The sequence below is a fragment of the Rutidosis leptorrhynchoides genome, chromosome 7, assembly GCF_046630445.1.
Source record: "Rutidosis leptorrhynchoides isolate AG116_Rl617_1_P2 chromosome 7, CSIRO_AGI_Rlap_v1, whole genome shotgun sequence".
NCBI classification, from domain to species: domain Eukaryota; kingdom Viridiplantae; phylum Streptophyta; class Magnoliopsida; order Asterales; family Asteraceae; genus Rutidosis; species Rutidosis leptorrhynchoides.
Genome location: NC_092339.1, coordinates 56,379,085 through 56,395,879, shown reverse-complemented (window position 1 = coordinate 56,395,879; position 16,795 = coordinate 56,379,085). Strand labels below are relative to the sequence as shown.

General features: G+C 30.1%; 2 protein-coding genes across 2 annotated transcripts; both read left to right on the top strand.

The window, feature by feature from the left end:
- The first annotated feature begins 3,219 nt into the window (after positions 1-3,219).
- Positions 3,220-3,651, top strand: LOC139859260 (uncharacterized). Its single transcript, XM_071848057.1, has one exon. It carries the CDS (start codon positions 3,220-3,222, stop codon positions 3,649-3,651), a length of 432 nt encoding a protein of 143 aa, XP_071704158.1.
- A 141-nt stretch (positions 3,652-3,792) lies between these two features.
- On the top strand, positions 3,793-5,524 carry LOC139859259 (uncharacterized). The gene is made up of 2 exons (XM_071848056.1): positions 3,793-4,741; positions 5,109-5,524. Exons 1-2 carry the CDS (start codon positions 3,793-3,795, stop codon positions 5,522-5,524), a joined length of 1,365 nt encoding a protein of 454 aa, XP_071704157.1.
- Positions 5,525-16,795: the final 11,271 nt, after the last annotated feature.

Sequence of the window (16,795 nt, the reverse complement as noted above, 5' to 3'; positions counted from 1 at the left end):
GCTAAAAAGTCACGTTTTTATCCCCGATATTGAGTCCCAAAAAGCATAAAGTTCCAAACTTTGTCAGAAAAATAATTGCTTTTTCAGTTAAATTTGTAGATTAAGTAATTACAAAGACGATGCAAAAAGAATCAAGAGAATTGGAGCTAAAACGAAGATTCTAGAGCGAAAACGGTGAAAGACAAGAAATCAAGTTACGATCCAGGAAACAAGCAGGCCAAACGGCTTACCAAATATCCTGCCACTATGAAAAATGGCCTGCCAGATGGCCCAGACAAACGGCCATAAAAAATGGGCTGACTTGCCAAACGGGCCTTGCAAACGGCCTGACAGCCGTTTGCAGGCATTTTTCACTTCTATTTAAAGGCTTTTTGTCATCCATTTTCAATACACATCTCTTCACTCTCTCACTACAATATACTTTCTCTCACTAGAGCTTTCAAGGCCTTCTCACCTTCGAGCGAGAAATTAAGTACCCGGAGGCGAACGCCGAAGATAGTAATAGGAGCGGTCTAGAGGATGTCAGCACTTTTAATGGTCCAGATCTCGTCTGTAAACGGTGAACGCTTTCCTAACTTAATAAAGTTATCTTGTTACTTTAAGTTGCTTTCATCTTGCATGCTTATCTATCCGTTGCAAATGTTTATTATGTGTTGAATACTTTATCTGAAACTTATGCTATTGTTATGCTGAAACCTTGACGGTTTAGAAGTCTAATTTACGGATCACCCTTTCCGCTTATTCACATGGCTATAACCTAGTATCAGGACTTGATCAACCATAGAATACGAGGTAAGTAGTTATGTGTGCTTAACGTCACAATAGGGATATAGTACCTACGTACGAATAATCATTTATTCATCAAAGAAGAAATGCTCATTTAGGTTTTGATTAGAGTAGGCAATATAGAGTTCAGTGAACACTGGGTTGCTCAAAAGCATGATTCGCGTCAAAAGTAATGTTCTTGAGATGTTGTAAGATGATCCCGGGTTCAGTAAGTGATCGCAAAGGAGAGACCTCTAATCCAATTAGCAGTACCTTAGAATATCTATGATTGCACATCTGTTAATGTTAAGGCATAGCTTAGTATTAAGTGGTGGAATATTACTGTAGTTAGACCGACTTGGATTAAGAAAAAAGCTGAGACTTTCCTTTAGGGATATACCACTTTATTCATGTACCTAGGATTCTTTCCATAAGGTCGTTTAAATCTTCTATGGTTAATGTTGGGAGTAGGGATATCCGTCTTAGCCAGAATCTTCAAAGGCTAAACTCTTAGTGACAAATCAATTAGGTTCATAGCCAAGTTGATTGAGGTTTAGTATTTATTTTAGGAAATTAAACTCTTATGATAGTTCCCCATCAGGATTCTATTCTTCATACCTATCCCTTTCTATTCTCTTTAGCTTATATTACCTTAGTTAATTTTAATCTATTACCACTTGTCACTAGGGTTAACTTTATAGGCACTTTTGTCCCACGTTACTGAGCAAACATACAAAAATATGAACCTGAGTTATATTTACCACTTACTCGTTAAAAGGAAGACAAGTAGGTGAACTATAGCTAGGAAACCCAGCTAAATACAAATAATAAAACCACTGCTCTCACTTGGTAACTGATTCTGACGTTTTGCAACCTGACGACACCGCACAAATAAAACCGTTCGTTTTAGTCATATCAGAGATCCTCCAGAGTTTTTCCCCATTAGAGATAATAGCCAGAATAGAAAAGATAAGCATTAACGAGTAGAATAGAAACGAATCAGTTGAATAAAGTTGCTGAATGATGAAGATCGCACAGAAACCCTATGAATTAGTAGAATATATATATTAATTAATTAATTAATTTTTCGAGCATTCGTCCAAAATATAACACTTCTCATTCATAATTTATGTAATCTAATTCTTTCTTTTTTTAAGTAGTTTTATGGCTTGCAAAATTCATGTTAAACAACTTACAACCATATAGTATTTTTCTTTATTTTTAATTTTTAAGATTTGTATTACTTTTCTACATAACTTGTTCAAAAAGTAAGATATAAATTTCAATCTAACTTGGAATATTATTTGTGCTTGTTTTGTATTTGATGTGTTTGCAGGTAAATACATGAAGAAGTGTGGCAGAAGTTTGAGTGTTTTATTTGTGAGGGACCAAATATAACATTAAGCCAAAGTTTTCTCTATATATTGTAACAGTAGTCATTTAGGGGTTTTTATCTTTTCTTTTTATTCTCTGGCACCCAACTATCATCTAGGGTTTGTCGTATTTGGTGTGTGAATGATTATCATCTGTTGGTGATAATTCATTGAGTGATTTTCTGTGTAATTGGAAGCAAGTGTTCTTATTTTTCTGTATTTGATTGGGCTTTGCCCGGTCACTTTTATTCTTCAGTTTAATGAAGTATTTTTGATGATTTGTTGGTGTTGTTCAAATTACTTTGATCTGATTGTTGTTGAATAAATTTCTTCATGGTATCAGAGCGTAGGCGTCTTTGATCTGGTGTTATTGAGCCGTTCTTCGTATTTCGATTGTTCTAGGGTTTCGATTCAATCTTCTGGTTGATTGGTGTTCTATTGGGTTCGACAAAGACTGTGGGTGATTTAAGATCTTCGATCAATAAGATCTGGTGTTTTACTTTAGTTTTCTAATTCAAGGAAATTAGGGTTAGGGTTTTGCTTCAGTTTGTTAAGATCTGGTGTTATTGGATCTTGTTCGTGCTTCCGCTAGTTTCTGTTGGTGGCTCTTGATATCTGGAGTGTGGATTATGTTGGTATAATCTAAACCTACTTGTGTTGTGGCAAGTACCTGACCAGAGAGTTCTTCTTGCTTAAGAAGAATAAACTGCCCTCTGTGTTCACACTTGGACCATAGCCAAGACCTCTCTTTCTTTATAATTGTGTTTATTTTGTTTTTCTGCATTTTTTTCATATCTGATTTGTGTAGTATAAGAATCCAGTGCCCAACTCTTGACCTTGATTCTTGAAATCAATGGAAACCTGATCAAGCACTGGTATTCTTTTAGATATTTCTTTGCATATTTGCTTATTTGTTCTGCATATCTACTTATTTGTTTATTGATTGTTCTGCATATTTGTATATCTGCTTGCTTATCTGCTTATTTGGTTCTGCATATTTGTGTATTCTTTGCATATCTACTTTGTATTTGTTTTTTGTTATAAGTCTCACAAGTTTTATCAATTTTTTTTTTTTTTTAAAATGGCTGATACAGATGATTCTGTAACTTTGATAAATAAACTTGATTTTGGAGATCCACTTTATCTTCATGCCAGTGATACTTCTGGTACTTCATTGATTTCAATTAAACTTAAAGTTACAGAAAATTATAATGTTTGGAGTAGAGCTTTGATTTTGGCTTTAAATACTAAAAATAAAAAAGGTTTTGTTGATGGAACTTGTGAAAGAGCTACATATGAGGAAGATGATGTTCTTGCTCAACAATGGGATAGGTGCAATGTTGTAGTTTTAACATGGATTTTAACTTCTGTTTCTGATGAGTTATATTTAGGACAAATCTTTTCTGATAATGCAGCTGTTGTGTGGCAAGAGTTAAAGGAAACATATGATAAGATAGATGGCTCTATTACATTTAATCTTCATCATAAAATCAATTCACTTACTCAAGGATAAAGTAGTTTGTCTGAATATTATCACAAGTTAAATTGTTTATGGAAACAGTTTGATGCCCTCATCAAACTACCAACATGTACATGTAAAGCAAATTAAGAGTTTCAAGATCATAATCAATTAATGAAACTAATGCAATTTCTAATGGGTCTAAATGATGTGTATCAACCAATTAGAAGTAACATTCTGACAAGAGATCCTCTTCCTAATTTTAAGACTGCTTATGCAATCTTATCTAGGGAAGAATCTCATAGAGGAATTGTTACCAATGATGTGTCAAAAGTTGTTCAAACCTCAAATTTCATGGCTAAGGCCAATAATAACAATAATTCAGTTCAATCTTCAACTTTTATGGCTAAGACAAATAATAATTCTGGTTTTAAAAAAGGACCAAGAGGTCCTAACACTAATTTTCATTGTACAAAATGTGGTATGATGGGGCATACCATTGAGAGATGTTTTGAAATCATAGGATACCCTCCTTGGTATAAGAGAAAGCCTTTTAACCAATTTGCTCCGAAGTTTGTTGCTAACACTAACAATTCTGTTTCAAATAAGTGTGTTAGTAACAGTGAAAGCTACAGTTTTCCTTTTTCTGAAGAACAAATTCAAAAGATTATGAGCTTAATTAGTAATGACAAAGAACCTGCAAATGAAGTAAACACTGCTATGGCTGGTGGGTTTTATTACTTCAATACCTACTTTAATGAGAATATTACTAAGTTCTTTTGTTCAAATCTAATAAATAAACCTTTAACACATATTAATAACTGGATTGTTGACTCTGGTGCAAATCAACATATGGTTTGCTTTGAACATAACTTAATTGAAAAAGTTGATGTTTCAAAATTTAATATTACTGTTGGTCATCCCAATGGTACAAAGGCCAAAATTCAAAAAGTTGGAAAATATCAACTTAATAATTCAATTGTTCTTAATAATGTGTTACTGGTTCCTGAATATTGTGTCAATCTACTGTCTGTTAACAGACTTACAAAAGACAGTGATATATTTGTGGGTTTTGATAAAGATAGATGTTATCTTCAGGATTTGAAGGGAAACAAGACATTGGGGATTGGTGATGAAATCAATGGTCTATATTTGTTTTAAAAAAGGTGAATATATTGTTAAAAATTCAAATGTTGTTTCAAATGCTGTGTCATTAAGATTATGGCATCACAGATTGGGTCACCCTGCAAGTCAAGTTTTAGAAGTTTTGAAATCAAATCTTAATATAAGAGAAACTATTAATAATAATCCTTGTGATATTTGTCATAAAGCTAAACAAACAAGGGAACCCTTTCCCTTGAGTGAACGTAAATCAAAATCAATAGGAGAATTAATTCATCTTGACTTGTAGGGCCCCTATAAAGTTCAAAGTAGAGAAGGTTTTAAATTTTTCCTCACTATTGTTGATGATTTTCCAAGAGCTGTTTGAGTTTATCTTTTAAAATCTAAAGATCAAGTATTTGATAATCTTGTGCAGTTTTATAATTTACTTAAAAATCGGTTTAATGTTTCAATTAAGATCATAAGGTCTAATAATGGAACTGAGTTTTGCAATTCAAATGTTCAAAGTTTCTGTGATTCAAAAGGAATTTTTCATCAAACATCTTGTTCTTATACACCACAACAAAATGGGATTGTAGAAAGGAAACATAGACATCTTTTAAATGTTGCAAGAAGTCTTATGTTTCAAGGGGGGTTACCTCTTACTTTTTGGTCTGAATGTGTATTGACTGCTGTGTATTTGATTAATAGGTTGCCAACTATTGTTCTAGCTGGAAAGTCCCCATTTGAGTGTGTTTTTGGCTATAAGCCTAGTCTCACTCTCACATTAGAGTTTTTGGTTGTTTGTGTTATGCTACTGTTTTAAACATTCATGATAAGTTTAGTAGTAGAGTTGAAAAATGTGTTATGATTAGATATTCTTCTGTTAAAAAAGGTTATAAACTTTATAATCTTGATACAAAATTAGTCATGTTTTCAAGGGATGTGAAATTTTATGAAACAGTTTTTCCATTTAAAAAAGATAATGCTTCTAAAACTACTGATCAGCTTTCTGATGTAACTCACTTAAATTTTTTTGATCTTTATTCTGAAAAAGATGTTGTTTTTAAAAATCAAGACTCTAAAAGTCCCAATGATGAAGGGAGAGACACTGAAGTAAGTGATGGCACAGATAATTCTCATGATAATACTTCAAGTATTGGAACTGAGAGTGATCAAAGTGCAACACCTGATGACACTAGTGATATCCCTGAGGGCACAAATCAAAATCTAAATCATACTCAAGTGGGTGAGACTTCAACTGTTAGAAGGTCTGATAGAACAACAATGCTTCCTAAAAGATTTAATGATTATGTGCTTGATGATAAAGTTAAGTATGGGATTAACAGAGTTGTAAATTACTCTTTGCTAAATTCTGACAACTATTGTTTTGTTTCCAATCTGAATAAAAGTATTGAACCTAATACTTATTCTGAAGCTGTAAAAGATGAAAATTGGGTTAATGCTATGAATGAGGAAATCTGTGCTCTTAACAGAAATAACACTTGGATTATGGTTGATCTACCCCCTGGTAGAAAACCAATTGGTTCTAAATGGGTTTATAAAATTAAATACAAGTCAAATAGAGAGATTGAAAGATATAAAGCAAGGCTTGTGGCTAAAGGGTTTAGCCAAAGGGAAGGTTTAGATTATGAAGAAACCTTCTCTCATGTTGCTAAAATGGTAACAGTTAGATGTTTAATTGCTCTTGCAATTGACAAAGGTTGGGTGTTACATCAACTTGATGTAAACAATGCTTTTTTGTATGGTGAAATCATTGAGGATGTTTACATGAAACCTCCTGAAGGTTACTTCAATGATGATCCAAACAAAGTATGCAAATTAATAAAATCTCTATATGGCTTGAAACAAGCCCCTAGAAAATGGAATGAGAAGTTGACTGATGTTCTAATTGATAATGGTTTTAGGCAAAGCACTAATGATTATTCATTATACACTAAATCTGAAAATGGTTTATTTTTAGCAATTTTAGTGTATGTTGATGATATTATCATTACTGGAAATAGTGAACTTGAAATTGCACAGTTTAAATCATACTTAAGTTCTAATTTCAAAATAAAAGACTTGGGAAATCTTAAATACTTTCTAAGAATTGAAGTTCTTCAAACAAAAGATGGTGTATGTCTTAATCAGAGAAAGTATTATCTTGAATTACTTCAAGAATTTAGAATGCTTGGATGTAAACCTTTGTCTACACCCATTGAAGCAAATATTGTTTTAAATAATGAGTGCAGTGTCAAAGATAAAAGGATTAAGAATATTACATATTATCAAAAACTTGTGGGAAAGTTAATTTACTTAACAATGACCAGACCTGATATTGCATATGCTGTACATTGCTTGAGTCAATTCATACATTCTCCTTTAGAAAGTCATTTAAAACTTGCTTTTCATGTCTTAAAATATCTTAAGCTCTCACCTGGAAAAGGTGTTTCTATTGTTAAGTCACTTAATTTGAATTTGACTGCAATTGTTGATGCTGACTGGGCTAAATATGCTTTTCTTAGAAAGTCTGTGAATGGATATTGTATCTTTCTGGGTAATTCTCTTGTTTCATGGAAAAGTAAAAAAAACAGGATGTTGTTTCTAGATCCTCTGCAGAATCTGAATATAGAGGAATGAGTAATGCTACTTGTGAAATTATGTGGATTTTGAAACTTTTAAAAGATCTTCAAATTAAAACTGATTTACCTGTTTATTTGTACTGTGATAATAAATTTGCAATTCAACTTGCTGCTAATCCAGTTTTTCATGAGAAATTTAAGCATTTGGAAGTTGATGTTCATTTTATCAGAGAGAAGGTTGCTGCTGGTGTTGTGAAAACTATTAAGATTGATTCATGTATTCAAACAGCAGATATCTTTACTAAAGGATTAAGCTCTAAAGTTCATAACTATTTTTGTGACAAGCTTGGAATTGTAGATTTATTCCAAGATCATATTGAGGGGGCATGTTCAAAAAGTAAGATATAAATTTCAATCTAACTTGGAATATTATTTGTGCTTGTTTTGTATTTGATGTGTTTGCAGGTAAATACATGAAGAATTGTGGCAGAAGTTTGAGTGTTTTATTTGTGAGGGACCAAATATGACATTAAGCCAAAGTTTTCTCTGTATATTGTAACAGTAGTCATTTAGGGTTTTTTATCTTTTCTTTTTATTCTCTGGCACCCGACTATCATCTAGGGTTTGTCATATTTAGTGTGTGAATGATTATCATCTGTTGGTGATAATTCATTGAGTGATTTTCTGTGTAATTGGAAGCTAGTGTTCTTATTTTTCTGTATTTGTTTGGGCTTTGCCCGGTCACTTTTATTCTTCAGTTTAATGAAGTATTTTTGATGATTTGTTGGTGTTGTTCAAATTACTTTGATCTGATTGTTGTTGAATAAATTTCTTCATAAATAACGAAAGTTTTACTTTATTTATTTTGTTTATTTTATGGTTTAATTCAAATTAAACAAATTTAAATAATTATATAAATAATATTATAATATTCTTGCACATTCATCTGAATTTTGACCTTATCTTACATGACACTTGTACTTTTTTGCTTTAAAGGTCCTACAATACTTTAAACTGAACACTGAAATAACGCATTATTAATGCGTGTTGATCGACCTTTAAATTTATAAACAAAATTAAGTACCCTAGCACACATTACATGCAACAGTCACGATTAGTATAACAATAGGTTGAATGGTCAGTTGAGTTCGTTTCATATAGAGTAGTACGATTGAATTTGTTATATTTAAGTGTCCCGATTAATTGGGGGATTTTGGTTTTACTATAAACTAAGGAATTAATTAAATAAAGCAATCAAATGATATGAATAAAATAGACAACAGTATTCATTTAGATTTTCACAATTCCTTTAGTTTCATATTAACCTTTTGAAGTAAGTTGGTTTAAACAACTTATACTTTAATTCAAACACCTACTTAGTAAGTCAGACCAACTAGTAGAAAGATTTTAAAACAAGAATTAGAATGATAATTATGATATAAGTGTTGACTTAATTACTAGGTTCATTAAATCACCAACTTTATATACCGGATATATACATAATTTGTTGCAAGGCTCATTTAGATTCCAAGACTTAAGTGTGTACTAGCCAATTTATAATCTTCAACTCGTTCGCATTAAATAATAAACAAATTACCTAGGTTGACATATGAAAGATACTAGTAACGAGTAAGTAATCGGATTAAATATGATCGTTAATCTTATCTTTTATCTACGCATACACTTTTATCACAATCTATAAATAATCAATGGATTTTTACGTAGTCATAAAATTTTTTATTCATACAAGTGATAAAAACACATTTGAAATAATCGTTAATCCGAACGAGGGTTCATGTCATTACCAAGTGAATACTAACAAGATTAGCTCATATTGAAATTAAAAATAACAATAATTGAAATTATAATAACCATCGAATTGAAATAATAAATACCTCAAAATAATATTGTAGAACAAAGCGTTAGGATTGAAATCCAAGAATTGAAAAGTAAATCTAAATTATTTTGAGAAAGCATAGACTAAAAAACAAAACTTGAAACTGAATTGAAAGTGATACAGAACTCTACAGCTGACCCTATATTTATAGTGTAAAACCTTAAAAAAAAAAAGTTCGAAATCAATTCGAGTCGGCGCCTACCAGTGTATTCGGGGGTTGCTTTGGTAATTAACCGGCGGCTGTAGGTGATCTCCGGCGGATGTTTACAGTTTTTAGAGTATTCTTCGAATAGCTGGCATCTGTTTGAATAGCTAGCAGCTGGAATGAACTTTGGAGTTTTTTCAATCTTCATCTGGACTCATCATTCAGCAGCCGACCAAAGAGATAGCTAGGGTTGTTCTTCAGTTTAGCCGAAAAGCTATTTCTTGCATTTTGAAAATTTTCTGGAACTTGATGAACTCTTTAGTTGGCAGCTAAATCGATACATGGGAGATGTTCTTGTTGACTTTGACCTTCTTTGACTCTTCCTTCACGTATCCTCTAACTTTTGGCCTCATGTCATTGCTAGATCATTTTTCAATCATTTTCCAATGTTTTACCTATAGAACTACACAAACTATCTCAAACACATAAAACTTCATGCGTAATTTAGACGAATCACTTGTCACTTTTAATACTCTTAGGCACTGTTGTAAACGGCGTCCGTTGCGTCAGTTTCGACGCCCGTTGTGGCGTTTTGGTGACTAAACCATTTCGACCCCGTCCCGTTTTCTTATAAGCCGGTCAACGGTCAAAAGGCAGGTCAAATGCAGAAAAAATTGGATCAACGCCGATCAAAAGTCAGAAATTCTATTAAAATTTGTCATAAGTCGGTCAAATCAATCAAAATTGACTTAGTTAGTATTCCGTTGTGTATTATATTAACGCTAATAGCAATTATAGATACAAACTTGTCAACGAAGGTTTTTTAGCTCTATAATATGTGTAAATATATATTTATATATATAAAAGTCAACAATAGTCAACATCCGTTTTGACCCCGTCTCGGCCCCGTATTTTCCGTTGCGACGTTTTGAGGTCGCTACCGTTTCGGCCCCGTCTCGCGTCTTTTTCAACCTTGCTCTTAGGAGTTTGATCATGTCACCTAGATGCTACAAGTCTAAGTCCAAAGGTGTGTTTGGCACACAAACCTCTTGGAGCTTATAGGAGCTTATTGGAGCTTGAGCTTATGATTTTAATGAGCTTTAAGTCATAAGCTTCGTTTGGTAGACATAAAAAGTAGAGATTATGAAAATCATAAGCTTTTAAAAAATAAGTTATATACTTCTAGTAGCTTATGAAAAAAATTAGAGTTTATGAACTGGAAAATAAGCTCCAGCTAGTTTACCATACACTTATAAAAAATAATAAGATTCAGCTACCGGCTTTAAAAATAAGCTTCAGCTCCAACTCTAGCTCATAAGCTCCAGTTCTAGCTATAAGCTCCAACTCCAGCTAGTTTCATTCAAACACACCCCAAGTCTAAATCGGAGTCACTGTGCTTATACATGTAAATCATTTGTAAATAATTAAAGCTTGTTAACAGTCGTGTAAAAAAAAATAAAAAAATTCAACCTACCTAACATTTTATATCAACTATTTTTATTTTGATCGTGACCCAAACCATGAGCAGGTGTGTCTGACATTCTGTTAGTAAGTACTTCACACATCTTAACACAATTTTTCTATAAATATACACATATTGTTCACGTCAAAACTTAAACTCATAATTTCGTAGTTGATACCGCTATACCAATAACCATTTGATATGTGTGATAAATTTTATAAGATAGTATTTTTCACACATCCTAACAATTATTTTCCGCAAACATATAACACATTGTTCAACTCTCAACTTAAACTCGTAACTTCATAATTACACTACTTCGATACCCCTATATATGCCATTGGCTATTTGATGTGTATGATAGTAATTTCTTTATTTTATTTTTTTTAGTTTTTCACACATCCTAACACAATTTTTCCCACGTATATACTACATATTATTCACCTCTAAATTTGAACATCCATGTCATGTCAATAACTGAAGCGACCCGTCCTAATCCATCCGGACGAAGTCCATATCGATTACAAATTATTCACAATAGTTGGTTACATCGCGAGGTATTTGACCTCTATATGATACATTTTACAAACATTGCATTCGTTTTTAAAAGGCAAACTTTCTTTTCATCGAAAGTTGACATTATGCATACCATTTCATAATACATCCAACTATATTTGACTTAATAATAATCTTGATGAACTCAACGACTCGAATGCAACGTCTTTCGAAATATGTCATGAATGACTCCCAATAATATCTCTAAAATGAGCAAATGCACAGCGGAAGATTTCTTTCATACCTGAGAATAAACATGCTTTAAAGTGTCAACCAAAAGGTTGGTGAGTTCATTAGTTTAACATAAATAATCATTTCATTATTTTAATAGACCACAAGATTTCATATTTCAATTCTCATAAATATACGTCCCATGCATAGAGACAAAAATCATTCATATGGATTGAACACCTGGTAATCGACATTAACAAAATGCATATAAGAATATCCCCTATCATTCCGGAAAATCCTTCGGAGACGATAAAACAACATCGAAGTACTAAAGCATCCGCTACAACGGATGGGGTTTGATGAGCCCAATAGATCTATCTTTAGGATTCGCGTCAACTAGTAGACTGGTTTACTAATTCTTAGGTTACCAAGTAAAAAGGGGCATATTCGGCTTCGATCATTCAACCATATAATGTAGTTTCGATTACTTGTGTCTATTTCGTAAAACATTTATAAAAATTGCGCATGTATTCTCAGCCTAAAAATATAAAGGGTAAAAAGGCAAATGAAACTCACCTAATGTATTTTGTAGTAAAAATACATATGACTATATTGAATAATGCAGGGTTGGCCTCGGATTCACAAACCTTTATCATTTATATATATATATATATATATATATATATATATATATATATATATATATATATATATATATATATATATATATATATATATATATATATATATATATATATATATATATATATATATATATATAAACGTATAATCGTAATCGAACAATTATATATTTTATTATATATTCATTTTTGTATATTTTAGATAAATAAAAGTATTAATAATTTTAAATCATGTATATTAAATATAATCTGTGTTTGCAAAATAATAGTTATAATACTATTAGAATAAGTATAATAATAGTAATAATAATAATTGTAATACTAATAATAATAATAATAATAATAATAATAATAATAATAATAATAATAATAATAATAATAATAATAATAATAATAATAATAATAATAATAGTAGCAACAATAATAGTTTTAATAAAAATGGTAGATTTAAAGTAATGATACTTTTAGTAATTATAATAATCTCTAATAATAACAGTACTAGTATTGATAATCATATTAATATTAATGTTAATATTAATAATAATACTTATGCCAATAATAATACTAATAAAATGATACTAGCACTAATATTAATGAACTTACTAATAAATGTTATTATTTTCATAGTAATAATATTAATAATACTTAAATGATAAAATTAATAATAATATTAATAATACTTATAAAAATAATAGTAATAGTTATGTCTTAGTATTTATAAATCTAAGCATGATAATGGTGATAGTGATAATTATAATAATAACAATAATAATAATAATAATAATAATAATAATAATAATAATAATAATCATAATAATAATAATAATGGTAATAATAATAGTTATACTAATAATTAATAATAATAATGATTACTCTACTTATAATTATGATAATAATAATAATAATAATAATAACAATTAAAATAATAATAACAACAATAATTATGATCATAATAACAATAATAATAATATTAGTTAGAAAACTAGCTCATAAAGCTTTTCTAAAAAGAAATGTCCCAGACCGGACTCGAATCCGCGACCTTACGCTCCCTCCTAACGTTCTAAACCATTGTACTGCCCATACTTTTCTGTAATTATACCGAAACTAATAAATGTATCATGTCCTTAGATCTGTTTCTCATCTTCTCCTTCATAACCCAATCGGCTAACACCCATGTAATCATAACAGATAAATAACCAGAATACATTTTCAAATTTAATAACAAATAGAAAGATTTAGTTTAAGTGTTTAATTTAATTAAAACAAAACGAAAATAAATAAAAACAAATACATATGCTTCAGCACCTGCTCGTCGCTATATAAGGAAAAAAATTCGATTTTGACTTCGAGCTAGTTTTAGACAAATGTTAAAACATAAAATAGATTATAATCCACTCCTTGAAACTATTGGAATCGCTAATTACACTTGAAACATCATAATCAACTCGAATTTCTTGATATTCAATTCGGTTGACTTTTATTTTCAAAACTTTGACTCGAAAATTCATGATTAATTGAAAGAATTAGGGTTCGAAACTTTGCAGATAGTTCAACTACATGTATCCTAATACATCTGCATTGTTGAATTTCAAAAATCGATTTGAATTTGAGTTTTTGACTCAAACATGACACGAGCAGGGTATCGGTTGGTTTTTCTTTAAAATAAATAATATAACAGATAGGTAGCAGATTGTTTCTGGTAAGCATAAAGGATAGTTGATTGATATATATGATGCTGATAGGTCGACCAGGGATCACGAGTTAAATAGATAACAAGGAAAAATATATCGAGCATGACAAAGATAGGAAACATATTCTTAATCTGTTATTAATAATTTTAATTAATTAATAATTATTAAATGTATTAATAATAATATTAATAATAATAATACAAATACTAATACTAATAATAATAAATAACAATACTGATTTCCTATTATATATATTTGTATATATCTATATATTTATATTTATATTTTTATTTGTATTTCTCTTTTATTTAGATAAGTATATTTATTTTTTATAGATTATGATTACTCTTTTAATAAATATCAAAATAATGTAATACTGATAACAAAATAATACTAATAATAAGTATAATGAGTAAATAATAATAATAATAATAATCTTAATCAAACTTTTATTACTCATTATAATATAATAATGATGTTATTAATGATAACAATAACATCACAACAATTTATATGTATCAACTTTCCTATATTATCTATTGAAAATAATAATATGACTAACACTGATTTTGATATTCATGTTGATATTATTGATAGTAATGGAAATATTAATATTAATATTATATGTTTAACTTCTTATTACATTTAATATATTACATTACCTATTATTAATTATATAATATTCATATAACATGTTCGAATATTTAATACAATATACATAGTATCTTAATTGTGTACAAAAATTATATATATATATATATATATATATATATATATATATATATATATATATATATATATATATATACATAGATTCGTTTTATTAACAACATGATTGTTTTTGTATCATACTTTACATTTTTGATTCTACTATTTAAAGTATACATTATTAATTCAAAATATTGTATATATACATATATTTATATTTATATCTACATATTTATTTACAACTAGTGTTCGTGAATCGTCAGAAATAATTGAAGGTCAAATGCATTCTTGAAAAATAGTTCTAACATTTTGAGACTCGGTTTAATAGACTTTGCTTATCGTGTCGGAATCATTATAAGATTAAGTTTAAATTTGATCGGAAATTTCCGGGTCGTCACAGTACCTACCCGTTAAAGAAATTTCGTCCCGAAATTTGAGTGAGGTGGTCATGGTTAACAATAAAAATATTTTCATGACGAATATAAGTTAAAAATAAGATTTTATCAACATTGAGTATCATAGATAAAATAACTCGATACTCGAAGCGTAAGGCTGAAGATATCACAAAAGAATGAAATGAGAAAATGCAGATCTGTCTTGTCTGGTGTCGTAGTCACGGTTGATTTCCGAAAATCAAGGAATTAAAGAAAATCTTCAAAATTTAAAAGATTTGATTCTTCGGCGAATAAAGAAATTAAGATCTCTATAATTAAATACGGTGATTTTCTTCGATTACTCTGCCTGATATTTCCATTATAAATTAAGTTCTTTCATTCCCTTTTTTCTCACCATTCCTATACTTTCTTTCTTAGTTCATACACCCAAAAGATTGTGAAAATGCTTAATCCCTTTCTAATCCTTGATATTTTTCTAATTATCACTTCTGTCATCCTTCTTTTCAATCTTTCACCAGAAAAATCTGTTTACTTCTACTATTACCTTAGGGTGATATTATTCTTAATTTTACCGTGTCTTTATGTTGCTGTTCGTATTAATATCCACGGTTTGTAACCTCCGTGTTGTTATTGGGCTTTATATTTTCTCTTATATTTTGGAGCTCTTTGCCTTTTTATTATCCTCTCGACCTCTAGTAAAACGAGTAACGGTCCAGAATTCGTAATTATAGAATTTCGGATAAACATCATGTTCTAAACAAAAAAGAATGTATTAGCACGATCTTGATAGGTTATATTACCAGAATTCAGGAGAAAAGATATAACTATCAAGAAAATATGTTCTTGATATGTTTATAGATTAGGTAGAATGTAAGAGTCGTGTAACATGGCACATGATGACATTATGGTCTGTGAATCATCACGTTTTATTAGAAACTCAGCATGACTTACTGTAATATAATCACGTTGATCAAGTGTCATTATATTATACTAACTCATGCATCAGTTCCCAACATTACTTCAATAACATTCATATTTTAATCTCGAAAGTTTACAGAATATAGAAACAAACAGTTTCTATATGATGTAACACTGATAGCACGAAGAGATTCTTGATTTCAGATAAGAATAGTTATGAAAATATCTTCAGGAATATGTAGGATATTTATAATGAAAGATACGATGATATCTTGGAATTTCTAATATCGAAGGATGGTGAAGAAAATTTGTTCGCAAGAGTTTGGAGTCAGAAGCAATGTATTCGCTAAAGATTTTATCAGAAACAGAATCATCAGGATTCTTAATGTATAAGTTTAGTCCTTGTGATTTGTTCAGAGACTCCTTCTTAGTTTGTTCAATCAGTTTTTCAGTTTCAAACTTTTTCTGAGCTTTGCCAACATACAATTCTTTATCATCAGCTTTTGGCTGTTGAGATCGTTTACAGTTTTTGTTGCTTCATTCAGCTTTTCAAAATTCAGAGTATTATTTCGCAGACTGGGTGCTTTTCAGAATTTCAGAATGGAAGATCATAGTTCTAAGAGATAAATATTATATGGATACATATAACTGTTGATGTGGAAACGTTGCGAGACTCACAATACAGATTTGTTGATTCCCGGTAATTGGTATGGCAATTCTTGTTACAAGATGCGGATGAGTACATGATGAGATTTCAATAGATAAATTTAGTGATTTGTCGAAGAGATTTAAACCAAGAAGCGACGAGGTTGCTGGTACATTTGCTGGTAATATGGTGGAATATAAAAGGTTCTCCGGTAACGATGACGAAAAAGGCAATCGTATACATCAAGGTTATAATAAGATTAGTACGATTGAAAAGTCGAAGT